The 27,441-nt window shown below is 41.2% G+C and overlaps 1 protein-coding gene across 3 annotated transcripts in view; it reads left to right on the forward strand.

Annotated features, from left to right (window-relative positions):
* Positions 1 to 26,120, forward strand: part of ncoa2 (nuclear receptor coactivator 2) — an 80,292-nt gene extending 54,172 nt beyond the window's left edge. The window contains exons 10-22 of one of the 3 annotated variants that reach the window (XM_061714003.1): positions 811 to 958; positions 3,507 to 4,857; positions 10,404 to 10,638; positions 10,749 to 10,940; positions 12,632 to 12,841; positions 13,424 to 13,553; positions 14,166 to 14,334; positions 14,410 to 14,706; positions 15,612 to 15,689; positions 16,318 to 16,789; positions 18,087 to 18,264; positions 19,976 to 20,189; positions 22,708 to 26,120. In XM_061714003.1, the coding sequence (XP_061569987.1) occupies positions 811 to 958; positions 3,507 to 4,857; positions 10,404 to 10,638; positions 10,749 to 10,940; positions 12,632 to 12,841; positions 13,424 to 13,553; positions 14,166 to 14,334; positions 14,410 to 14,706; positions 15,612 to 15,689; positions 16,318 to 16,789; positions 18,087 to 18,264; positions 19,976 to 20,189; positions 22,708 to 22,719 (3,686 nt within the window). In that variant the 3' untranslated portion in view covers positions 22,720 to 26,120. The remainder of the gene's footprint in view (positions 1 to 810; positions 959 to 3,506; positions 4,858 to 10,403; positions 10,639 to 10,748; positions 10,941 to 12,631; positions 12,842 to 13,423; positions 13,554 to 14,165; positions 14,335 to 14,409; positions 14,707 to 15,611; positions 15,690 to 16,317; positions 16,790 to 18,086; positions 18,265 to 19,975; positions 20,190 to 22,707) is intronic. The other 2 variants (XM_061714005.1, XM_061714004.1) reach the window with 2 other exon arrangements.
* The last annotated feature ends 1,321 nt before the right edge of the window (positions 26,121 to 27,441 follow it).

Consider the following 27,441-nt stretch of genomic DNA (forward strand, 5'->3'; position numbering starts at 1 on the left):
ATATCTTGCCGTCCCCCTGAGGTTTAGAAGTGGATGATGGGTTTGGATGATGAAAAAATGGTTATGATTGATTGATCGTTGAGTGGTCATACCAATATGGGATAGTGGGAAAGCTTGTAATAGGATTCAGTTCATGGATTAAATGGCTATTAAACAACCCAATTGCGAGAATTGTTACAAAACAAACAATTGGTGAAAGTGAATGTACGACTATATAAAGAAAGACGTGTCGGAAATAACTGAAGATATTGGGAATAAAAGATCTAAAAAGAAAAAGTTAATAAAGAGGATTTCTGGGTTGCAGTGTTTTCTTTCCATTGTATCCTGATTCCCTTTGATCATACTGAATATATCTGAGCTGTCAAACGCTTCAAAAGACTCAGTATATGTATATATATATATATATATATATATATATATATATATATATATATATATATATATATGCTATGCTTTGCTTTTTGCAAAGAAACTCTTCTCCTATGGAAGACGAAATAAATGCCATCCTGTAAATTATAGATGACGGTACTGACTGGCACGCTCCACTTGGAGAGGGTCCGCTAGATCCTCACGGATGAACAGGGAGAATTTGAGCAGACTTGATGCTACTCCTGTCTTATAGCGCACCAGAGGGAGGAATAATAAGGGCGCGGTTGTACGCTTCATTTGTCTATTTATTTTTTTTGGACTTGGTTTGCCTTGGTAACGCTGGTTTGTGCAACCCCGTCCCAGGCTTCACAACAAAAAGAATAGAAAGATAAAGGTGTTTTGGTGTGAATTTTACTAATAATCGGTGTCATGTGTCCGCAGTGCTTCGCCACGGTCAAGCGTTCAGTCCCATATACCGGTTCTCCCTCTCGGATGGGACCATCGTCTCGGCCCACACCAAGAGCAAACTGGTGCGCTCACCTGCCACCAACGAACCCCAGCTCTACATGTCCCTGCACATTCTCCAGAGGTATGTATCACTATCTCCACTTGTGTCAGAAAAAGACAAATCCCCACATTCAACCAGCATGCATGTTTTGGCCTGTTAGTGCCCTGTAGGATAACTCCACGGATTCTTTGTGGATGGGACAATGTCTATATTCATGCTTATCAGTGAACTGGGTAAAAATCTGATAAAAATTGATCTAAAAAGAACTTTCCCACCTTCTTATATTTGTATAAGAAGATTGTTTTGGTTATACTTGTTCCAACTGAGGCGTCAGTCATTAACACAGATAATGATTCAGTTTTGATGCTTGAAGTAGGACTCGCACCAGAAAGTATTGATTCTACATATACAAAGTCCTGGTAATTGTATTAAAAGTAGTGACAAAATGACTAAATTCATCCATAAATGGCATCATCGCATGGTAGAGCATATCCTGCACACCTCATCTCAGCCCCTGTCACCATGTATGCAGGCATATTTTAATTTTAACTCAATGAATATTTAAAGCAAACAACTATTTATTGATTTTCTAACCAGAGCCCACAGTCTCTTTCCCTCATTACCTCATATTCCTTCTCATAAGGCCTCTGTTGTTACAGGGCAGATAGTACGTGCTCATGCACACGTGCACATCTGTCCCTGGCAGAACAAAGTTCTCACTTTCTGAATGAAACACCTGAGTTGGTTAAAATGACCCCCACAAAGAGAGGGGCACTGCCTGAAACTAAATGTATCAGTTTTAGAGAGATTTGTGATTTATTGGCTTCACTTTAGTGTTCACTTTCAGTTTTGGTTGTGTTTGTTTTAGTCTGCATTCCTTCTTTTCACAGCAGTTCTTTAGTCCACTAGGTATGAAAACACAAGATTAAAGTCTTAATGATGTTAGAACGTGACTATTATTATGGGCAGTGTTGTTCTCGGTGGGAGAAGTTACACCGGGAAAAGACAGAATACCTTGAGGTTCTCACTCAGACTTAGTCCTCGATCACCTCTGCCTCCAATTTAAACAAAAAACAACATGCTTAAAAAACAAAAGTTTCAAACTGGCAGTCAGAGATCCAGTGGGGGAGAACAAGGTAGCTGTAACTATTATATAAAGTTCATGGCAGTGTTTGCATCTCTGATGTTTGATTACCTTTTTATATCAGAACATTTTGTCAAAGGAAATCTCTCATTTACGAAGCAGATAATCTTTTGTTAAGACAATTAATGCAAATCTATACTGCTGATTAAACTACTCCGAAGTCTGTTTATGGCACATGTATTTTTTCCTTCTAGTAGATGGGCTATTTAACAAAAAAAGGCATCAAATGTACCTTTTTTATATTATCTGTCCTCTGATTTACATTCAGCATTGTTGCTCACCTCTGATCTGGATTATAGTAGAACAAAAAGAAGTAGCAGGGCGGAAATATGCAAAATTCTTAACAGTTTTAACTCCAATTAAAATGCACAAAATTTCAAAGGATATCTCTTCAAAATGTCCAAGATGTAAAATAATCGATGGAACATTTGTACATATGTTTTGGGAATGTGATCTTTTAATAATTTTCTGGAAATCAATTAATTCCTTCACACAATGAATGAATGAATGAATGAATGAATGAATGAATGAATGAATGAATGAATGAATGAATGAATGAATGATTGTTTATTTCGTTCAGCAGCAACATCATAAAAAAAGAACAAACATAAACAAAACAGAAAAAATAAATTAAACTATGGCTGAACGAAAAGGGTTTGGCAGAAGCATAGCTTTTAGGCGCCAAACCCTTGTTACCCTTGTTGATACAATCAGTATTAAAAAAATAATTTTGAGTTAAGCTCCAATTTGTATTTATTAAATGACACACTGGATCTTCAGTTAGACCGGGAAAAAAGCACGATATTAATTATGATCACATACTTCGCTAAGAAATGCATACTTTTACTTTGGAAAGATGATTCCCCTCCAACTTTCAAGTTTTTTTTGGATCAAATTTCAGTTTTTTTGGAAAAATTCATTGGAAAAATTAACTTTGGAAAAATACAATCGTGGTCATATTTTTCAAGAATTTTGGTTTCCATTATTTTCAAAACTGGAGAATCTTTCCAAAGGGGACCAATGAGTATCTCTATTTTCGAACCTGTGCCTTATATGTATGTATGTTTGTATGTATGTATGGATATATATATATATATATATATATATATATATATATATATATATATATATATATATATATATATATATATATATATATATATATATATATATATATATATATATACGGTAGTTTGATATCGCTGTTGCTGCCATTATATATTTTTTTTATTTATTTATTTTTTAAATATTTATTTAATTTTATTCTCCCTTAATGTATGTTTTTTTTTTTTTTTTTTTTTTTTTTTTTTCCCCCTAGGGTAATTATGGAGAGGGTAGGAATGTGGGTAGAATAGAAATCGTGAATATGATAATGTGAATTGTGAAAATTATTGTGAAATAAAAAGATATTAAAAAAAAAAAAAAAAAAAAAAAAAAATTCTCAACAGTGAAAACTAATGAGTGTTGTAATGTTTGTTTCTCCAGGGAGCAGACGGTATGTGGGATGGGGCAGGACATGGGTCCTGCCAATCAGGCGACAGGGATGGCTCCCAAACCAATGAACTCCTCCACTCCCTCCATGACTCCGCCAACCCCAGGCAGCTTGCCGGGTTCGGGGCCCCAGGGTCAAGACACTACAATCAGCAGCAACAGCACACCTTTTTCCCCTCCAGGCCCCGCCGGTCCCAGAGAACCGGCAGCCATGGGGGGCCATATGCAGGGCTTCCGCTTCGGCTGTCCGCCGCCACACAACCACACTGGAGGAATGCAGCCGCCGCAGCAGGGCCCCAACTGGAGGATGAACAGCCCTTCTCGCGCCAGTCCCAGTCCGGCTGGGGGACCCCATCCACCCCAGCAGAACTCTATGCTGTCCCCCAGGCACCGGGGGAGTCCCGGGGGGGCGGGCAGCCCTCGTGTAGCAGGAGGCCTGCACTCTCCGTCTCCGGTGGGGATGTGTGGTGCAGGAGGACCCGGAGGTGCAAGCAGCAGCGCCAGTAGCACGCACGCCAACAGCTACACCAGCAGTTCTCTGTCAGCCCTGCAGGCTCTGAGCGAGTGCCACGGAGTAGGACACGGACACGGGCCTCCTCATTCACACACTCTGGGCTCTCCAGATGGGAAAATCGGCTCCCCGGTTGGGGCCACACCAGGATCAGGGGTAAACACTCATCTGATGTCAAAACTCGGTGCCGGCAGCGGCACGACTGCCGGTACCGGAGACTTTGGACCTCACTCGGAGAGTCAGGGGCACACCCAGGCTCAGACGGACGGCCTCCAAGCTGAGCCCAAGGAGGAGAGGGAAGGGCCGTTTGAGGGCCACGATGTTCACAACCGCATGCACGACAAGGGTCACACCAAGTTACTGCAACTGCTCACCACCAAGCCAGAACCTCTGGAGACGCCCTTGTCTCCTGGTGCGGGAGGGGAAGGCAAGGATCAGGCCGGCGCGGGGGCCCGGGGCGGCCACACGGGAGGGAGCACTCACGCCACATCCCTCAAAGAAAAACACAAAATCCTCCACCAACTGCTTCAGAACAGTACATCTCCTGTAGACCTCGCCAAACTCACAGCGGAGGCGACGGGCAAAGAACTTGGCCAAGACCAAACGCAGGGTGCCGGTAGTACAGCTTCTGGGGCAGACATTACTCCTAAACAGGAGCCGTTGAGCCCGAAAAAGAAGGACAATGCACTGCTGCGCTATCTACTGGATAAAGATGACACTGTATTGAAGGACAAAGTCCCTAAGCTGGAGCCTGGGGAGGTGAAGGTGGAAGGGGGAAAGCACCCTCAGGTCAAGGCGGAGAAACAAGACGCGGGATACGAGCGCCCTGAGCAGGTCAGTGTTTTCAAAACGCTTAACCCCCTGGTGTGCATTTTAACGGGGATTGTTTCAAGTTTTGGAAACATTTACCGTATTTTCTGGACTATAAGCCGCTACTTTTTTCATAGGTTTTGAACCATGCGGCTTATACAAAGGTGTGGCTATTCTGTGGATTTTTCTTCCACCGCTCGGGGCGCTCTAACCGGAATTAGAATCAAAACTAAGACAAAATAAATGCAAAGAAGAATACACTACTTCTTCTTTAGCAGATAGAAGTAGGTAGAAGCAGATTTCAAACAGATAAATAGATAAATAAATACCGGTTATTTTCTCTTGGTTCTGTCCCGTTTTAATCAGCAAAGTTGCTGCCGTGTTAAAAGGATCTATTTAGGTACAAACATGTACATCATTTACAGTTCAAAATCCTTCTGTACATGTAGTAAATATCTAATCTAACAAAAGAAATATCTGTGGCTTGCATATCTTTTTTTTTTTTTAAATAGAGCGGATGCGGCTTATAGTCCAGAAAATACGGTAGTTCTGTTTTTTTAAACTTTAAAAAGATTGAAGAAATCAAGCTCTCCCTGAAGTGATTGTCATGAAAACCAAAAGTATGATTTCTTCTGCGGCTCCACTTGTGTTTTTCTTCCCCGGGCATAAATCGGGGTTTGGTAGCAGATGTTGGCTCCTGTATGTCCCTCGTCCAGGATGGATTTTACACTTAAATGGACGAATACGCGACAGAGAAAACAGACAGCGTTTATTTCATATATACATTGAGATTTACAGTCCTGTCCGTTACTCTGGATTCGGTTTGCTGAAATTGATGTTTTTCATTCAGGTATATAAACACATCTGCTCCTTTCACTGCCTTTGTGTTGGCAGCATAAACTAAGGGAATTCATCCGCCAGCTTCAAACAACTGTGACATTTGGAAGGAGCCCCTGTGGTTCTCCAGCCATTTGATCCCAGTTGCATTTGGCCAGATTCCTCAGGTTTGGCACCGATCTCAAGGCAGGCCTGGCGCTGAAAGAGAGAAAAGAGTAAAAAGGGAGTGAGCAGAGAGAGTGTTGCTGGTGAAACTCAATTTCTTTATAGCTGACGTTTCAACGGGGCAGTTTTTAGAGAAACCTGCTGATGCACTCTTGCACAAAAGAAAACCAGTGTTCACCGAGACTCGTACGGCTCGTACAGGAAACCTGCGCGTGACTAATTACACTTTCAAGGCACTAGTCTGCAAATGTCATTCTTTCACTGACACCATTGATATATAAACCACAGGATTACTTAGAACAACACAGAATTACACAAATATCCTTCCCCTCTCTGCAATCTGTTTCTGTCATTACACTCCCCTTCTTACACCCATTACATAATCTAGGTTTCATGCAAGCGTTTTAAATACAAGCAACTTCAAACAATAGTCAGATTTGTGTTGCTTTTACTGTGTGAACTAGGGGCTTCAGTGATTGGGTACATATGGACAATAGGAAAGAGGCGATTGCTTGGATAACAAGAGAGTGTGTTGTACTGAACAAAGAAGGGGAGATGAGAGGTGTGTAGATACCCCCAGGAGAGCCCGGCCTCGGCATGCAGAGTGAAAATGATGAGCCATATGCTCCTCCATGTCCTCTCTGCTACCATGGAGATAGCAGGGAGAGGGAGTGGTTTGGAGAACACGCACAAAACAAAGGGAAATAGAAATGAAGGTGTCATATGTGCACCTTTTAATATGCACGGCTTCTGTAAGCTTAGACTAATGGATTGCATGTTTATCTGTCGACGGTGCCAATTATGTTTTTGAAATGGGAGTTTCACATTTAGTGATGGAAGCACTAATTGCTTGAAATGGTGATGGCTCTTTATGGTCTAACAGATTTTATTAATTGGAAAAAGGGACATTTGGTCGACATCCACTAAGCCGTGACTTCATTAGAGTCGTTTTGCGTGTGTGAGTGGGTTTCTGTCCCTTTTTTTTCTAGTGAATTACTGCCTGCCATGTGTGAAAGCTGACTGTACCAGTTGAAGAGAAGCCACTCATCCTCCTCTCTATTAACCTCACCCACCGCTTTCTCACAGACTCTCCCTTCTTTCCAACGCCTCTCTCCTCCTCATGATTGTTTGAGGGCTGAATTATTGATGGGTGGGGCAGAGCTAAATGAGAAATCAGAAGAGAGCTCCCTCTGCGAGAGGTATGAGTACGGTCGGCTATAGGGACGGCTCACGCTTGTGCCAGACTGGCCATTAGATCAGCTATCAGTTATTGATGAAACAGTTGATGCTTGTTTTCCATGCCAGTAGAAAACAACACTGATGGGGATGACTGTGGATCGGACTGTTAATCAACATAAAGGAATCTGCTTCTTATTTTAAGCAAGCCATTCACCATCCCTGTGCCATCTGCCCGTCCTGACAAGTGTACTGGCCGAAAGCTTGCATCTTCGTTCTCCATATGCTGGCTCACTAAAGCAGCAGTGGCCGTAGCATCCGGCTATGTCACATTCCAGCTCTGTCACACCTGCCAGAGAAGCTCTGCTGACAGTGAAACCGGGGTCACTGTGACTCTGCACGGCATGACTTATATTTCCTGAGCTTTATTTTGTGCGCCGCAGTTTTTACACACTAGGACTGTTCTCCAAGATCATTTCACAGAAATTACTAAACATTTAGAGGAGTGTATTTGCAGTGAGAAGATCGCTGTTTCCATCATACACTCAAAAATATGCATCATTCTCCTCGACATACATTTCAGTTGCTCTCGACAGACCTGGGAAGTCGTGTGTAATTTGATCACGAGTCATAAATGCTTTCTTTAGCAGCTGCCTTTGCAAGGCTGTTGCAGTTTTGGCTTTAGTGTCATTTTCAACAACTGACCTCAATAAAAAGTAGCTCCAAATCTCTTAAATTAAACAAGTTAAACAGAGAATTGCATTTAATAGTCAGTGGTTTTTCATTGCCTTGGCATATGTAATGGCTACACCTCATTATTTCCTGCTTTCATATATTATTACACATGTAAGTCACAATAGTGCCATCTGTAAGTGATATCTGAGTAAGTAATAATGGGTCTGGTTAAGTCCTCTTTCTTTGTTTGTTTTATTTAGGAAGGTTCCTAATGCTTAAGAGTGAAAAGATATGGAAGTATCAAAGGTGCAGCCATAATAAAGGCTGGTCATATTGTCTGAAACACTTGGGAAATGAGCTTCAAAGCTTCCTCTAGGATCTCCTTTTAGCCCAGGAAACAATGGATTATTTTTTTAAAAAGGAAAAGGAGATTATTCCAGCCCACAGTTCCTCCCTACTGCTGTGTTCAATATGACATCCAGTTGTGATTCTTGCTGAGAAATATGAGGACAGGAGAACGAGCGTGAGCAGCTTGTCACTACCAAGCTTTCACTTTAATGGCCTTTCCTTTATTACGTACTAGATTCGATAATTATGTAATATTTTACGGTATATGAAATACCTGCACAACATAATCTTAGTGAGACAACGTAATAAGATGGCATTAGACACCGCTCTTTCTGATTGCAAAGAAAATTGAAAATCTATTTATCTTTTTGATTTTTAGCTGACAAAAGGGCAGCATTAATCCAGGGGTGAGGAGACGTTTGTTATTTTCTTACTTGACAGGAGCACTTCTGTTTTACTCGTGCTGTTTCTCGGTTCCCTTTCCTGTGAAATGGCATGGGCTGGGTCAGAGAGACACGACAGCCCTCCCGCGCTGCAGCTGGGCTCATGATGCACAATGAAGAATTTGAGAAGAAAGACGAGTACCTGCTCATTCACATGTTATTAGTTTCAGTTGGACGTCAGATGGGCACAAGTTGGTTGGTTAGAGTGCAGGTGTGAGCCAGTCAGCTTGCTGTTGCTCTGTATGCAGAGAGATTGAGAGATTGGCTTTCGTTTCAAACATGTTTGAAATGTGGGATGCATCAGCAGTTGACAGTTAATTTCTGCAGCCTGAAGTGCATTAACTTGTGTCCATAAAATAATATATATATTCCTCCCTCATCTGTACTTGCAGTCCCTTTTTTATTATTTTTTTATTCACAGCAAGAAATGTAAGAGTTTTGTTAAAATATGGTGACAATTTCTCTGGGTGGTTAGTCTAAGACAATGTTCATCTTGTCTGTTTTCTTAGCTCCTTTTCCAGTGAAACGCCGACTTAAGTGTTAAATTGTGATCCGTTATTGGAAAATGACTTTAGACAAGATATTTAACGATTTAATGATCCTTTTAGCCGCCGAAATCCCCTTGTGGTTTATACAATTACAGGGTGTGATATGCAGAAAAGAATGATACATGGATGCAGGGTGCACTGACATGCGCTGGAAGAAGCGAGTAGCGAGGATTGATAGGAATGAGACCCATTAAGAGTAAAAGCAACTAAAGAAGTGGAGAGAATAGAAAGTGGGAGGAGAAAGAAATGGAGAAGAGGAGGAGAGCAAACCGAGTATACAGAAGCATTACATCATTCCTGACCTCATTAGGGCTTTTCTCTCTCCCACCACCACCACCCCACCCCTCACTCTGCTACTCTCTTTAGCTCTCCTACATATCCAGTCTACTCATCTGCTCTTAGTATTATCACGATGGTGTGACTAACCGTTTTGTACACGGGAACAAATCCTAGGTGAAAGAGCAAAGGTGTAATGAGTAAGCATGACTGAGACAGGTCCTTGAGCTCTCATAATAAATGTTCACATATATATATATTTTTTTTTTTTCCGGTTTTGTTGTCTTTACCAGCAGTTACACGCCTGACTAAATAAATGTTGCTGTCTAGAAAATCTAATGTAACACTGAACAATGCGGGTGCACTGTTCTACTGCCTTACAGTATGTCAGAATAGGAGATGTTGGGCACTCAAGATGCACTGCCCTCTGGTGGACAGATCCTGCCACTGCAGGCACTTTATCTGGACTCTCAGTCCTCTGAAGGAAGTTACCTGTTAAAGGTTTTCTGTTGTTCTGATATGTTTTTCCCAATAATTTCATCAACTCTAGTGCAATAAAGCTGCAAATTCTGTTGGCTTTTATTAAGGGCGTGGTATTTATGTGCCAATGTGCTAGATTAAGGTTTTTTTATTTTAAAAGACGTTGTGGTATGTCAAGGATTTTAATCAGCCTGCGTCTTTTAGGGTTTGTTACTAGATCTGTCAGGTTTAATGGGCTGTAAGAGAAGTCTAAGAGAGCCTGAAACCAAAATTATAAAAACACTTTAATCTGTTGTTTAGTTCAGCAGGCAAGTAAAAGCAGATCTATGCATGGCCTTGGCCTGGTTTAAGATCTTGTGTTTGGAAAAACAAGGCAAAAATATCCAAGATTGTCCAAAGGTCAAGTTGTTTACTCCTGTATTATAATCAAGGCCAGTTCATCTGTTCTCATCTAACCCTACCCTAATAAATGACTGTCCTCAGTAAGTGTGTATTATTGTCCCATATGCATCTACTATGTATGTCTACTAGTGTGGTACCCGCAGGTTTTTAGAAGGAGGCCCACATTTCTAAATTGTTCCTATTTTCACTTTGTTTTTCCTTTTGTCACTCTGACCTTTAGTCATCAGAGCTGGACGACATCCTCAATGACCTGCAGAATGCTCAGCAACTTTTCGGCGAGTCGCGACCCGTTTCGTTGCCCAGTCCCATGGACAAACAGAACATCATCAATGATATCCTGCAGATGTCCGAGACCAATCCTGCAATGGCGGCGCAGCAGCAGCAGCAGCAGCAACAACAGCAGCAGCAGCAGCAGCAACAACACAGATGCCTTCGAACTGGCATGGGCCCAACCAGTGAGTCTAAGTGTAACTCAGAAAAACAAGTGAAGGAACCAGAAAATTACATCTGAAGTAATGAAACATGGTTTTAAAAAATGAATAAATCAATTTCTTCCTGTGTTCAGACTTTGGGAACATCCGACCAGGCCAGCCTGGCAGGGGTCTGCCGGTGAGAAGTGTCTCTCTGGACATGAATGCGTCTCCTCAGCAGCCCTCGCTACAGTACCCCATGAGGGCCACGAGCCCGTACACTCTCATGCAGCAACAGCAGCAGCAAGGCATGGTGGGAAGTCATGGCATGATGCCTAACCAAGCTGGTAGGTGTGACCGTAAGCTCTTTTCATTGCCTCTGCTGTTGCTCCCGAGTGCGTCTTGATAGGAAATTGATCCAGTGATCAGATGTTTGGTGAAACATACCTTAATTCAGGAATGTATCAGATGAAAATCGCACAACTTAAAGCTCATTTGGTTTTTAGGGGTTGTCACATATTATACCTTGAACATATTTGGGTTATTTATAGGGGTGTAACAATATATTGTGCCACGAAATTTCGCGATACAAAAACGTCACAATACGTGTTGTGGAGGTGACAAAGTGTATCGCGATATTGGGTTATTAATATTAATCTATTGTGTTGACTAGTAACGCGCATCCGACCGCGACCGCGGCCGTGACCGCACCTCGACCCGCGGACCAAAATCTTACTCCGCTCAGAAGAAACTAGTCCCGTTTTGAGCTCTGAACTTTTACTTATGTAAGGCTGGTGTAGAGTTAAGCCTTACCTTATTAAATTAAACCTTTTTCGAGTAGGATAAATACGCGGGCAACTTCTGCTGAGTTCCAGTGTACTTTAATGTCCGCTCAACAGTGTAGGATTTTAGAACCTTAACACAGCACCTAGTGCTGTATCACTCCGCCCAATCTAAAACATACTAACAACTACAGATTAACTGACTAGTGTCATTATAGTCCCTGATTTACAGAATATAAAGAATATATTTATAAAATAATGAATCCTGAATTACCAAAATAAACTTCTTAACAAAAATAAATCTCCTCTTACACTTATAAGGTGAGCATGAATCAATCTTTTTTATGATGTAACATTGTATGCATTTATTTACTTTTATTTATTTATTTAATTTTAGTTGTTAAATTAGAAAGAAAAAAAGTCAAGTCATACATAAGAGAAACTATTCAGTTTGTGGCAAAATATTTTTACTTGTATGAAACTGAAGATGCATAATGCAAACCTGACATTTACTTTTAGTTCAGTTTGTGGAAAATGGTTGGCCTGGCTTTCTCTTTAAAACTTAAACAGTTATAAAGCATTACAAACTGTAACAATAGTGCAAACACACAGCATTGTTTTGTATTTTGTGTCTTTCAAATAAAAGACCAATGTTTTCCAGTCATATGTTCCTCATTCAAGGTTGTTAAAAAATACTGCTATAATATCGTATCGTATCGTTATCGTGACCTCAATATCGTGTATCGTACCGTATCGTGAGATTAGTGTATCATTACACCCCTAGTTATTTAGCAGATTTCCAACAACACATGTTGATGGGAAGCAGTAAATGAAAAGGAAAAGGAAAAAAAAAGTTGAACATGTACAATTTGTTTTATTTTGGTCTTTTCGTGACGTTCCATTTATTTGGGAGTTTACCAGTTTTGTTTGCCTCTTGGTGTTAGTACTGGTAGTCACTTCCAAACACTGAGGAAAGACTTCTTTCCTTCTCTGTGTCTCTCACCCCAACATATCACATCATAACATGGTGAGTCACTTCCTGTGGCAGGAAATAGTCACCCACACAGGCACAAAGTGTCTTTCACAGTCTCGTATATCAGTAGTCCTCAAGCATCTTCCTGCACTGCGTAGTGCCTTTTCCTCCTCATGGTGCACCATAGCAACAAATCATGGGAGCAGAGAACATCCACTTAAAACAGTCCTGCAAGTTTTTTCACCTTTTCTTTTCTCCCCGTGTGCGCTTGCTCCCCCTCCAGGGCTGATGGCGGCGGGCGGTCCCCGGCCAGGCATGCAGCAGCAGCAGCAGGAGGGCTGGGTGGGCCCGGGCTCTGCACCTCCGCTCGGAGCATCCGGCCCGGGACAACAAAGTGCCATGCAGGCCAGGATTGGCCCCGGCGGTGCTGCCATGAGGCCCAACAGCCAGCCAGGGCCTCGGCCGATGCTCCAGTCCCCGATGATGGCCAACGGTGAGCTCACGGTGTCACGTAGAGCTTCAGTCTTCACAGGCAAACTCAACCAGGACCAGTGAAGCAGCGGTTCGCTTCAGATGAGTCTCTTTGAGTCTGGGCACAGTTGCATTGTTTGTAAAGCAGAAGATAGTTCAGTGCCTTGATTTCAGATTAACCAAGCTAAAATAAATCCATCCTCCTGTCACTCAAAATACAACGGATTCTAGAGCATGTCAATGTGGAAACCTACAGTTACATCCCTTTATAAATTGTAATGTACCTACAGTTGGGCACATTTCATACATGTTGTTTCCAAAATGCCAAATATAATCGCCCACAGACCTTTGAACCTGGTGAGCCACAGCTGAAGACCTCAGCTCACTCTGCTTTAAGCCTCTCGTAGGTGTCAAGGACGCCACCTTGTGGTGAATTCCAGTGCAGCAGACACTTAAGCGTTTAAATCTCTCGCTCAGACCTTTGGTCCGAGGCTGTTCCTGTGTTTCAGAGAATTGTGGGACGTTTTCACTTTGTCCATTTCTCCACAGTAATTTAGTTTATGTGCCGATTATCTAATCTGTGTACGTATCTTTCTCTGCTTAGTCCAATCAGATATGGATATTGGAATGGTCGGCCATCATTTCTCCCAACAACAGGCCCCACCCAACCAAACAGCCCCTTGGCCAGAGAGCATGATGCCAATTGACCAGACAGCATTTGTAAACCAGAACAGGTAAGAACTCTTTTAAATCAGTATTCTTTTTTTTTTTTTTTTTTTCAATATCTTTTTATTTCACAAAAGAAAGGCAATCACAAACATCCTAAATAACAGTAGGTCTTTACAATTTTCTTTTGTGCACACAAGCGAAATCTCGCCTACAACCCACCCCTCCCACCACCACCCCAAAAAAACACAAAAACAGACACACGAAATAAATAAAAAATAGACTGTAAAAAAAAAAGAGTAACAGTAGGGGCATCAAAACTCAAATACCTACAGATACATAGGTTACATAAAGTAAATGACAACAATAAAACAGCAATCAGCGTATGATGAGGTTTACAATGAATGAAGCTCTAAGCCAGAAAATAATGGGAACCAAAATTCTTGAAAAAGATGGCCACGGTTATATTTTTCCAATGTTAGCTTTTCTAATGGTAGAAATGCTGTAATTTGGTCAATGAAAGTCTTAAAAGATGGAGGAGAATCGTTCTCAAAATCAGTATTCTTAATTTATTTTTTTATTGACTGATTGTGTCATTGACTTGAGTTTTTGCGTTGGTTTATAGCGGAACGGTTCCGTGAAATATTAACAGAGTATTTATCTGCCTCCTCTTTGCTCAGGCCTGCACCCCAGGATGACCTGCTGTGCAGTACGGGGCTCAGCGCGGGGGGCGATGGCAGCGCGGTGGATGAGGGGGCCTTATTGTCACAGCTGTACACGGCACTAAAAGATTTTGACGGTCTGGAGGAGATTGATCGCGCTCTTGGAATCCCAGCTCTGGTAGAACAGGTGAACCTTACTCCTATTCACTTATGGCAGTTCACAGGGGCTTATTAACGCTGTCTATGTGATTTTTTCCTTCAGAGCCAGTCACTGGAGACGGACCAATTCCCTCAAGATCCCTCCATGATGTTGGATCAGAAGCCCCCCATGTACACCCAGCAGTTTGCCCCTCCACCATCTCACATGGCTCCCCGGGGCTACCCAGGAGCTCCCATGCAAGAGCCCGGCTTCCATCCCATGTCTGGGCAGATGGGTCCACGGCCGGGTTACCCCATGATGAGAATGCAGGCCCGGCCCGGACTCCGGCCCGGCGGCGTCGTCCCCGGCCAGCCCAACACACTACGGCTGCAGCTCCAGCACCGGTTACAGTCCCAGCAGGTACACGTGCACGCAGACTCTCCGGACACGGTGTCGGTGCTTTTTTTTCCCACCTGCTTTTTTTTATCGGAGGTCTCCCATACGTGATGACGTTCCGTCTTGTGATTGGCTTTTGACCGTTTGCGTGAAAAGACCAGGAACAGAGTGACTACAGCAGCCGAGAGAGAGAGAGAAAATAAATATTTTAACTCTAATATTTTTTTTAGCCTATGTCAGTAAGATCACTGATAATTCTGATAATTCCTTGTATATGTTTCTTCTCCCTTTTACCTCCACTATGATCTGCTGCTTCTGACTTTACAGAAATGTATGTCTCTATATGTTCTCATTGTTGAATCTGTAAATGTCTAAGCAAAATAGTCATAATACATTATATAAATATAATAAAAAAAATGTAGCGTCAACTAAGCGCTCACTGATTAATCCACAATTGCCAAAAAAGACGTTTTGAATGTGAAGACATGGCAAAAAAATACCATCGCGGGGAAAAAATGCACACTTCCGGGGAAAATATTTCAGCCCCATACAATCTGGTACTCACACCGGCTCAAAGGGACGTGCTGCTTATTGGTTCTTGGCTCAGATGCAACCTCAGTGTTTTATCAGTCGCTTCGCAAATTGAATGCACAGATTAGAGTTGTGCAATTGTCCTTGAGGTTGACAATTTGGCAGATCTTGATTGGTTTGTAGACGAGAAAAATATTTTGATTTGGAGGTTGACGCATCAGTTTCTGGGTCATAATGGGTTGTGTAGTTTGTGTGTGCATATTTCTGCATATTTCAAAACTCTTTACTTAAAAATAAATGTTTTTATTCAGAAATCACTTGGGTGCATTTAAGAGTATTAAGTTAATTAGTGGAAAGTGTTTGTATTAACTCTGTTACATTGTGTTTTGTCCCAACAGAACCGCCAGCCAATGATGTCTCAGATGAGTAGTGTGTCAAATGTGAACCTACCTCTCAGAGCCAGTGCTCCAAACCAGGTACGTCCGTCAGTTTAATCTCTTAAAGATTATGGCATCTAATACCTATTTTAAACAGGCCTTGAATGTCTTAAAAACAAGCTTTTGATTGTTTTTGCTAAATAAATTAGAAATTCAGCCTCTGAGCCATGTCTTTATCTTCCCATTCTCTAACCTCATTATCTATGAGGGATTCTGAGTGGGCGGGGCTATGATAATGAGGCACTGTGCTGATTGGCTGCCTGAATGACGCGATACACCGCTACGGAAAAATGGCAGAAGCTCCGGCCGGCGGAGTTAGTTGTGGGCGTGGTTTCACGCATCGGAGGCCAACCGATGTAAATCGCATTTTGGTTACGTGACGAAAGGGAGCAGAATCTGAACGGCTCGTAGAAACCACATCACACTGGACGGCTCATCCGGGCGGCTGTACAGACACTGCAGAATTTGGTTACTTTCCTCCTTCTCTGAGTTGGCAGGCTGAGGAGAGACCACTTTATATATGTTAATGTAAGAGAAAACGTGTTTTTCATAATAGGTTCCCTTTAAGTATTATGCTGGACTTAAACACTAGGTTCCTTAGAGTAGATCTACAATGTCCTGTTTGTTGTCTTGCTTTGATTCTAATTCCTCTGCCCTCCACCTCCAGGGAACCATCAACGCTCAGATGCTGGCGCAGCGGCAGCGGGAGCTGCTCAGTAATCACCTGAGACAGCGGCAGCAGCAGCAGGTGCAGCAGGCCCAGCAGGTTCAGCAGCAACGCAACCTGGCCATGAGGGCCCAGGGCCTCAGCCTGCCTCCAAACATGGCCAGCGGAGGCATGAGTAACCCTAGGAATCCTCAGGCCAACCCTCAGCAGTTCCCCTACCCGCCCAGCTACGGTACCAGTACAGGCCTGGCCTCGTCACCTCCCCCCACCAGCCCCTTCTCCTCCCCTCTCTCCCCCAGCCTGCCCTCTCTCCCCCCCAACCCCCCACTCCACCTGCATGGCACCTCTTCCTCTTCCTCCACCTCCTCCTCCTCCCAGATGATGATGGGAAACACAAACATGATGGGCGGACAGTATGGGGCCGTACTCAGCCCCCAAATGCAGCACAGTGCCTTTCAGTTTCCCAACTCAGGTACTGCTCCCACTTCCCAGTCAGCCACATACTTCATTGTACCACGTGTGTGTCTGTGAGTGCCATTGTGTCTGTCTTCATGTGGCTCTAGTTGCGCAACATCACATACTTAACAGTAGTGATGCACCGATTGTTCGGTAACCGAAATTGTTCGGCCGAAAATGGCAAAAAAACACTTTCGGTGTTCGGTGGAATAAGTGGGGAAAAAAAACGAACAATTAATAACGGCGTTGTAAAATAAGGAAATAGACTGGCCGCTCCGTCCCTTAACGTTGCGCACTACATAAATCGTTGGCCAACCAAAAACTAACCCCATAAGAATTTTACCTAACATTCACCAGGAGGTGGAACCAAAACAACATAATGCTGGGAAATTTAAAAAAAAATCATTTTTTTATGTTCAATAAATATTTTCTACCTTGTAATTTTGTAAAAGATTTTTTTCTTTGAAAAGCATGCCTAAATCAAATGTATTTGATTTATGCAATGGTGAAAAAATTGGTAAAATAAATGAAAAACTGCTGAAGAACCATGTTCGGTATTGTTCGGTATTCGGCCAAGTGTTTATTATTATTTTCGGTTTCGGTTTCGGCCACAAATTTTCATTTCGGTGCATCACTACTTAACAGCAATCATTCAGTTTGTGATGTCGGGGACAGATTACTGTATTAATCAGCTTCCAAGTGGTGATTCAAATTATGCTGCATATTTTACTCCTGAGATTTATTATATATATGTGACTTATGAGATCATTTTCTCATTTGGCTACTGTGGTGTCCTACCTATGCATCGTTAATCCACTAGAGGGCACCGTGAGCACAATAATTGAAGCAGGATACACACCAACACCAATCTAACAGCTGTACCTGTCAGTCTGACATCAGTGTCCGGGTCTAATCTTTCATATTTGATTTATCTTTCTCTTCTAAATATTATTGCGGCCCATAGGTTTGTACAGAGCAATCATTTTATCACTCAATTTCTCTCCCTCCTTTCCCATCCAAGACACCTCCTCATCCTCTTTCTCTTTCCTGCCTGTTTAATGTTTACATGCATGTAGAAGATATGACCTGCCTGTCAGTAACCCTGAGTACAGACTGATTGTTCTGCACTCACACTAACCCCGTAGTTTTCTCACACCCACTACTTGTTAGTCAAAAGGTTTTGACTTTACGTGACACGTCTGTTATTGCATCTAATGCCGACATTAACCGCACTCCTTTCCTGAGCACATTGGTTTGCAGTCGAGTGTCTGCAGAGCGAGTCTGGCTGACCTGCTTTGCTGCCTCCACCACAGGTATGAGCCAACAGGCAGATGGAAATTTTGGAGGCCCCGGCACACCGCAGAGCCCTCTGCTTTCTCCTCGCATGGCCCACACGCAGTCCCCAATGATTCAGCAGGGTCAACAAAACACTGCTTTCCAGGGTTCCCCGGACATGAACGGCTGGCCGCAGGGCAACATGGCAGGCAACAGGTAAAGATGGGTCAAAATAAACTGCTAGGAAATGTCCTTCCTTTTAAGTGATGTAGGAAAGTTTCCTTACAAAATAAGGTCATTTTAAATATGTATGTGTATTTTTACTATTTGTCCTGCGACAACATTAATATATCCTCTCTTGATTACAATTGATAACAAGTTGAATACAAATGTATCCTGGAAACTTGACAATTATGTCGACAGATTATTTCTGAGACAGCTGTGATTGAATGATAACAATTGTGTTTTCATAGTCCTCACACTATAGTTCCCCAGTTGTACTCAGATAAATAGTTGGACCTTCAGCAGGAGTAGTGCACATCAGTCTTGAGTTATTTTCTGCTGCATCAAAATAACCCTACAGTGACTGTACATTTTATTATGGGCACAGTTGATCAGGAACTTTTTTACAACTGTCTTCAAGGGTAAAATTATGTTGAGAAAACACAAAATGAGCCAGAAATAAACATATTGTGGAGGCTTCCCAATAGATTAAATCATTAACAATAGAAACATTGATACTTGCAGGTTTCCTGATGTTAGAGATTGCAAGGCGAGCCCTGATAAGATTTAAATAGGATTCATCTTGACATGAATTTCTTTTTAGCAGTGACTTGACAAACACAAGCCCCTCAAACACTTAACATCTTAACTAAAAATGCAAACAAACAGCACAGTTGGTATTCACATGTTCCCATTTGGAATAAGCCGGCGGTGGTAGTGGGAATTATCTACGACAGTCACTGAAACTCGACTCGTGCAATAATAATTTTCTTGGCATGATCATAAAGGCAGAATAGTATTCAGCAATAGGAAATAAGAAATAAATCATTAAGATATTATTTATGATATTAAGCAATTTTGTGAAACAACTGTTTACTGTTTATTTCATGCACTTTATAGGCATATTTAAAAGCAAGTCATTCTCCACAGTAGAGTGGCTAATCACTATAAAAAGCCATGTAAAAGAAAAATAGTGTTCAAGGATGATGACGACTAGAGGAATCAATAACAGTTGGCTGCTGATTAAAAACAAGTTTGTTTTTAAAAAGTTTTTTATTTTACGTTGAAGTTGTGAAACCAGTGGCTCAGTAAATCCCATTAAAGCTTTTTTGTTGCTACTGCTCTAATAATCCTCAGAGCTTAGAAGCCAGAACTGATGAAATACAACAAGTAGAGTTTAGAAACAGGATTTGGTTACAGCTGCACGGGTATGGGTTACAAGCAGGTATAGAAAGTGGGACGTACTGTACATGCACATCATTTATATTTTAATTTTTGAGTGCTTTTACACTTCAAAGGTTTTTTTTGTCTTTTTCAAGTTTGAAAAAAGTCATGATTTTGTGTTTCTTGTTTTTTTTAGTATAGCTGCTTTCTCCAGGGGTTGACAACAATCGAAATAGTTTATTTTGCCAACTCGCAACTATAGATGTACATTAGTAATTCTTTCCCACTGTTTCTCTGAGGCTTGTTACCTGTCCTACTCTTCCAACTCTCGTCATCCCAACTTTGAATTCCATCATTTTCATTAAAAAAAAACCCTCCACATGTCACGCATTTGTCGAGTTTTTAGAAAGAATCGTCTCGTATCGTCACTAAGGCTTCATACGGCTCTGCGCTTTTTACTAACGCAGAGTTTTGTCTGGTTTTATCTCCATTTTTGTTGTATGTGGCTAAGCTCTTCCTTTCCTTTCCACCCTCTCTGCAGTATGTTCTCACAGCAGCAGGCGTCGCCGCAGTTCACCCAGCAGAACAACAACAACATCTACAACGGCAGCGGCATGAGCCTCAACAATGTCTCCATGCCCAACAACATGGCAACCAGCAGTTTGAGCAGCATGGGCCAGATGGCGGGTCAGATGAGCGTCACGTCCATGTCATCGGGGCCCTCACCCGGCCTGCCCTCCATGGGGCAAGAACAGGTGAATAAATACCAGTAAATACCATAAATACCTGGCTCATTAGTCCTCAAAATGGCACAAAGGGAAGTATTCCTCAGTTGGTTGTGGTTAGCTCTGGCGACACCACCTGAAGTTTCAAGTAGGCTTGTGTTGAAAAAATCGATTTTCCGAATCTAAATCGATTCTCATATTAATTCCTAAAAATCGATTCTTATGTCTAAAGATCGATTTATTTATTTTTTCATCATTTTTCGCCAGGTGAACTTTAATCCCAGTAGTCGGACACACAGTTTGTCATGACACTTCTGAAAAATGCCAGGTGCTTCATGGCAATATGTGTGCGTGGTGACAGAATAAATTAGATAAGCTAAATGATTTGTTTACTGCATGAACTGTTGCAATTTCTTTCTTTTTTGCACTTTAAATGGATATTGAAAGGCCTGTTTGAGTTATTTATTTCTAAGTTATTTCACAATAATTATTGTGAAATTATTATTTCACTAGTTATTTTACAGTCATATAATTCAGGCAACAGCTCAAAAAATATTTTAAATAACACTAAGCCAAATCAATATTGAATTGGATCGAATCGAATCATGATAATCGATTCTGAATATTAAGAATCGGAATCGAATCGATTCTTGACATTTGAATCGATCCCCAGCCCTAGTTTCAAGTGGTCTGCCAAACAAATAATGCATACATGACAATATTCACGATAGTTGTCTACTCAGGAGTGAGCATAATAGCAAGTTTACTTTAGGTCAGATTGCATTAAATCCAATAACTTTATGTTGTACTTGACTCATCTCAGTTAGCATGTTAAATGTGGAAGTTCAGTGCAATAGAATAAGACTTCAAAAATACTGCGTGATTGGAAGGATTTCCATGTGAAAACCCTCTTGTGTCTAAAAAGAGCGTAGCAGCATGGCTCATGTTTGCAAAGTGCAGATTAACAAACCACAAGACCTTTAGGGTTTTTAGGACAAACGAAACCAAAGTGGATCTGCTCAGCCATATTTGGTGAAGACCAAACGCTGCTATGACCAAACTGAATCCATCTGAATGCAAATCCATCTATCCATCCAATAGCCAAAAATGAGTCTAGCGATTCCAACCGTACCAGCAAATCTGTGTTATCATGGCTGAATAAGAATCAAGGCGTTGCAATGATCAGGTTTAAGTTCAGAGTTCATCAGGACTGAACTGTGGCAGCACTTGAGAGGGCTGTGCATTAACAAATGTCTGCAGACATTAACCAAGTAAAGGAGCAATGAAAATAAGCCCAAAAGTCTCCACAACAGTGTGAGAGACTACGGTATAAAGTCTCAAAAACTTGTGACTTCTGCTGCTGCAGGTGGTTTTACAGGTCGCTGAATCTCCGGTTATACTTGTTTCTGACTCATTGCTTCTCTTAGCTTAGTTTTTGGTGGATAATGATGTTATATGACGTTCTGTAAATGTCGTATTCTAAACCTCGTATGAGCAAGATGATTATGACGATTTCTTTTTAATTATGTCCTGTTTTATGAAACTTTACAAGGAGTGCATATGTTTGTTTACGACTATCTGTCGTAAAACATACAAAATACAACCACAGTCTGCAACCACACCAACTAAAACCTCATTCGCTCTGTTCTTCTTTTTTCTGATGTTTTTTACCACATGTCAGTAAGCCTTTCAGTTTAATCCTTGGAGGTTAACAAAATGCACCCATGACAGTTTTACACTTTGCCTGCTCTCCCAAACTGCTCGTGTCTGCGTTTGACTTGAACTCAGAAGACAGCGATGTAATTAGCGGTGGACACTTGAGAGCTAAGCCATTTAGAATACAGAGACATTAGTGTGTAACGTCTTTATTGGCTGATCTGTCTGGACTGTAAACACACACACAGATACACACACATACACACTCTCCTTAGGCTTCAGATCCGTCAAATCTACACGATGTCTTAGCCTCCACTGGAGCATGATAATAAACGCTGATTTATTCAGATGATAAGTGACACTTTGCCTTGCGTCACTCACTAACACTTCCAGCAGCTTCAAAGTGTTTTCACATCGGCAGCCCTCGCTTGTTTGTGCTGTTCACTCACTTAATGTCGACCAGGTTAATCCATTTCCTTTTGTCTCCTAGGTATCATTAGCCTGGTATCTTGGATGCACTGTTGTTAACCATTATGCTTTTAAGCCAGTAAAGCTCCATGAATATTTAAGCGTGGTGCTGCAGTTTGATTTTCTGCACTCCAGACTGTTGTAACAGTCCAGTGTTTCTGTCACTTGTTTTATCTCCCTTCTAGCTTCATAGAAAAATATTGGCACTTAGATTATTTCAATTATTTACTGTTAGGCCATTAGTGCAGGCATTTGAGATTTACCGGTGTCTCTCAGCCTTGATGGTGTGCGTCAGGACGGTGTGTTTGTTTTTAGTCTTTTGCAGCAGTGGCCAGTTTTACCTCAGACAAGTTCAAGTTCACGTGTTCAGCTGTTGATCTGTTGGATTATTGAAACGTCTAATCTGCGTGTCTTTTCTCCGCAGAAATACTGTTGACCCTCGGGGGAAACCTCTTAAATGAACCTCAGTGATCAGCTGGAGCAAGGAGCGCGTCGGCCCTTTAAGAATCAAAAATCCAAACGTGCAACTAACCGACTGCCCCTTGAACCAGCCGGGCCGCACCCCAACAACCCCCCCTCCCTTTCCCTCACACACACACACAAACGCCCCCTCAGTCCAGCCTACGTTTGAACGTCTGTCCAGCCCCGGGAGTGTGCAGACGGCTGGGGAAGGATCTCTGTCCGGCACGCCTAGCCCTCCTGGAGGAGCCTCGGCCCCGAGCCGCTCTATCTGCCTGTCCAGCTGCATTCACCGTAGTGTGACTTACTGTCGTCCTCCGGGTGGTACACTGACTTAAAGGGGGCAGCAGTGGCTGTGGGATCTTTGCTCTGATGAATGTATTCCTCTCAGTGGATCAGCGGCCATTTACAATCTCATCTCAAGAATAACCTACACTGATTCTTCTTCTCTTTTGTCCTCCAATCTCTCACTCTTTCGACTTGGTTTTAAAATGGCAGCAAAGACTCCCAGGTTATATTCAAATTTAATGATGGAGCTCAGACACTTAGCCGGTTTTGCCTTTTATTATTATTATTATTATTATTAATATTATTATTATTATTATTATTATTATTGTTGTTGTTATTTTAGTTGTTTTTTTTTCCTGTTGTGAAAATTAAGATGTTAGAGTGAAGACATGGTGGAAAAACTGATCACGATAAACACTGCAGAAGAATGGTTTGAGTGAGTTCTATGATTAGACTAATTTAGTCAAGAGGTTTATATAGTGTATTAAATTAAGTTTTATTTTCTGTATAGATTCATTTTAATTATTGTAGATGATTCTTTATTCTAGTAGCAAGAAGAATATTTCTAAAAGTGTGAAAGAGGCACTTTTTTATCATTTTAACAGTAATGGTTGTATTCTTTCTTAAAAGATTCTTCTATTAATCTGAATAATGGATTATACTTTGGTCTGGTAGTTTCAGAAGATGTCAAAATCAAATATGGTTTTAAAAATGAATTACAGAGATTGTACATACCGATAAGTAAGACATTTTCTTTCCTATTTATTTTATTCCTTAGGGTTATGGTTCTCCCAGCCAGGTCATAACTGCCTCTTGAAGCAGAGCAGTATTTTTTTTTTCTTTTCTTTTACCCCAGGAACATTTATTCTGATGTTCTGGTACGAAATAAACGCGTCGCGGGTGGGAGGTATCGTTGGGTTGTAAAGAAGTGTGCTGTGTATACAGTGTACAGATAATCGCTTGCTTCTCTGCCTTTAGCATAGGACACAACAAAAAAAATTATATATATAACAAAAAAAATCAACAGCCATACAGTAACTCAAAAAAAAAGTATAAAAAATGTGCTTTCTATGTCGTCTGGAGTGAAAAGTGCTTCATACAAGCTGCTAGGTGCAAACTGTTCTGGTGTGATGTAAACGAGCAATAACAATTACTTGAGAATCTCTTTGGGGGTTTTTGTTTTTGTAATTTTTGTACAGTTTCCTGAATAATGATTAAAAAAAAAGGACACATTTTTGCTCTGCTTTTGGATGCAGTATTAAACACAGTTTTTTATTGCAGTTTGTACCAAGAAAGTCTACATTCACGCAGCGTTCCTATTAGATTATGCAGCGTCGGCTGAGATCTGGTGAGGGAGGAGGTTTATCCCCCTACTGACACGTGCCCCCTCGGCCTCCAGCCTTTCTTCTATCGCAGAGGTCAGAGTTGAGACTGCACGGTTCACGGGACCCGCTCTGACAGACACTTAGCCATATTTTATGACCTCAGGCAGTTAGTTCAACTATAAAGTGTTTGGTAATGACGTGCTGTTCTTGTGGCCCGGTAGGGGTTTTATTTGACCATCACAAGAACCAAAAGCAAGTCAACCTTTCTAACCTCAAAAGTGGATCTTTGTTTGTTTTGTTGGAATTTTTTTTTTTTTTTTTCCTTTTCAAAGAATAAAAGGTTTTATAGAAACTATTTTAACCCAGGACAGACTTTGAACAAGCCAAATGATCTTCACATTTGAATTGGATTTCTGAATTCTTTTCCTCCCATGGTGAGCAATCACATCTCGGTTCGTAGGCCCACATAAAGCAGGAAGTTTATGATGATGTCACTCAACAGGGTCCGATTTACAAACAGTAAGAGAATCGCTCTGAATGTATCGTCATTAAAGAAGCCTCAGTGTGTGACTGATGGTGTTTCTTGACAACGTGGTGTTGTGCAGTCACACCGTGCTCTTCTGCATTTTTCTCAAGTTGCTCCTCAGCTCTTTTGTTTTAGTTCCACATGAAATTCAAAGCTTCAAAGCTGTAGCAGAGCCCTCTTAAGGGGTGGGATGGGGGGGGGGTAAAAAGCAACTCAGCATGCACACGTTGCCGTTCCTGCAGATGTTTTGATGTTGGGCCTACAGGAAACGCATCTTTGCTTGATGCCGTTCTGATTGTAAAATACAGCCGTGCAGAATAAGCCTTTTTGAGCCATTTCCGAAGGAGTATTCACCGCCCTTTGCAAATTTCCAAAGATTGTCAAGATTTTGAAGTAACTTTAAGCCATGTGGTAGCAGTGCTTTTTATTCTTTTCTTCTTTTATTTTATTTTTTTCAAAAAAAGCCTTTATAGTGAGGATGGGTGCGATTTAATGGTTTTGCTCCGTACATACGTCCAGGCTTTGGACCCACTAAACAAAACAGTTGGTTTCTCTCTTTAACTTATGTTTCTGAAAAAACTTTGAATGCCCTTTTGTATTGTCTGCCAGTTTCTTAGAGCCAAGATGCAACCTTGAAATGCTAAGAACCCTAGCAAAATGCCTTAGATTTCATCCGCTCTCGTTCTTGTACATTACACCACTGTCTGTATAAATTTGTACGATGACTTCTGTACAAAAAAGAAATGGGTGCATCATTGTTTCAACCCTCCTGAGCTGTTGCAGACTCGGTCACGGTTCCAAGCGGTTCCTCATCGTTGCTTTTTCTGTTGTGTGTTGGGTAATTTCACCCGCCTCACCCACCCCCTCCCTCCCCACCTCACCACTGTTGTAATGAGAAGATGACACATAGGGATATTGAAGCAATATGTAATATACTATAGGGACTTTCTGAGGAAAGCTCACTGTTGTGGTTTTTGTTGGTTTTTTTTGTTTGTTTTTTTTTTTCTTTTTCTTTTTCCTCTTCTCTGCATTGTTCACAGGAGTCACACTGTATACCCGCATCGATCTTTGTACCCCTCGTGTGCATGTGTGTGAGTGTGCGTGCGCGTGTGTGTGAGCGTTTTATGCAAAATTAGATATACAAGAGAAGTTAAAACCACAGTTATGCAAGTTGTGAACTAATATGGCTTCGCTGATGCTATTTGCCTTGTAAATAAAGAATTCTGTTATTGCATTTAATTGACTGCCTTTTGATTCATGTTGCTGAAGGTGAAGATGGATGTTTGAGCATTAAGTGGTGTGTTCGTGTGTGTACAGACACGCACACAAATCTTCAGCACCCAAGCTCTGACACCTTATATTTATTTATATTCCAGTCTCTTTAGGACACACAAATAAAGGAGACTGACTCTCAAACTTGAATAAAACCCTTTAGAAGTATCATTGCCAACGTTTGTACAGGACAGTGTCCTTAAAGTTAAATCAGTGCTTCTGAGGCGGGTCACAATAACTATACTTTTGCTTGCTAATATGCAAGTTTTGGGTATTTTTCTGAGGCTGATTACTAAAAAACAAATAAAAGTCCACTAACCAGCCAACAAAATAAGACTTGAAATTTATCGCTGTACTTTCTGTTTGGATCTTAATTGAGACAGAAAAAAATAATTTAATATAGAACATGCAGGATGATGAATGTCCGTTGTCCTTTTCCTATTCTTTTTGCAGAAAGAAAATGGGGTTCCATGAATAAGCACAAATTTAAGGAAGTCCACAAATTAAAAGTGTATATTCGAAATAAAACAATTATTTATAGATAATGCATTAAAAACTGAATCAATAATTCGTTGGACCTTTCTGAAATGTTTAGAGAAATTTTGTTTTTACATTACTTTTTGATGCAGAAGACATAAAAAAAGGAAATAAACAAGAGAAGAAAAGAAAAATAATAATAATTAAAAAAAAAACAACTTATAGCTATAGTGATTTCTGGCCAAATCTTTGATTTTCAGACCAGCAATAAACTATCACATCCGTGCTGCACATGCGCTGCGAGTGAAAACAGGCTGAAAACTCTTCTGGAAATGGATATAGGGCCTACCTTTGTTTCAGATCACTCACATATTTTCTCGTGCGCATGCACAGTTTCTGTTTGTTTGTTTCATTAAACGCAGTGTTTGACACTAAAGGCAACAAAGACAGAAGATGTGCGATGTTATTTGATTCCTGTTTGAGTAACAATTATAATACATTCTTTTTTGGTGCAGGATTTGTGCAGTTTGGTGATTTTATTCGCAAGTGTATGGACTTTTTTTGTTTGTTCGGGACGGTAAAGGCGAGACAACTTAAAAGTACAAATACAATACAAACGGAGGTTATTCAAAGTGCTTTACAGAGGACGGATCAGAACATTAGAAAACAAATGAAAAAATTCGAGGCCAACGCAAAATTATATTGAAAAATAAATGAAAGATGGTAACATAAAAAACACTTAAAAATAGTAGAAGGAAAAAATACGGAGAACTTTTGCGCAGAGACAATACCGTGATTGGTGCTGCAGACA

The sequence above is a fragment of the Cololabis saira genome, chromosome 22, assembly GCF_033807715.1.
Source record: "Cololabis saira isolate AMF1-May2022 chromosome 22, fColSai1.1, whole genome shotgun sequence".
Lineage (NCBI taxonomy): Eukaryota > Metazoa > Chordata > Actinopteri > Beloniformes > Belonidae > Cololabis > Cololabis saira.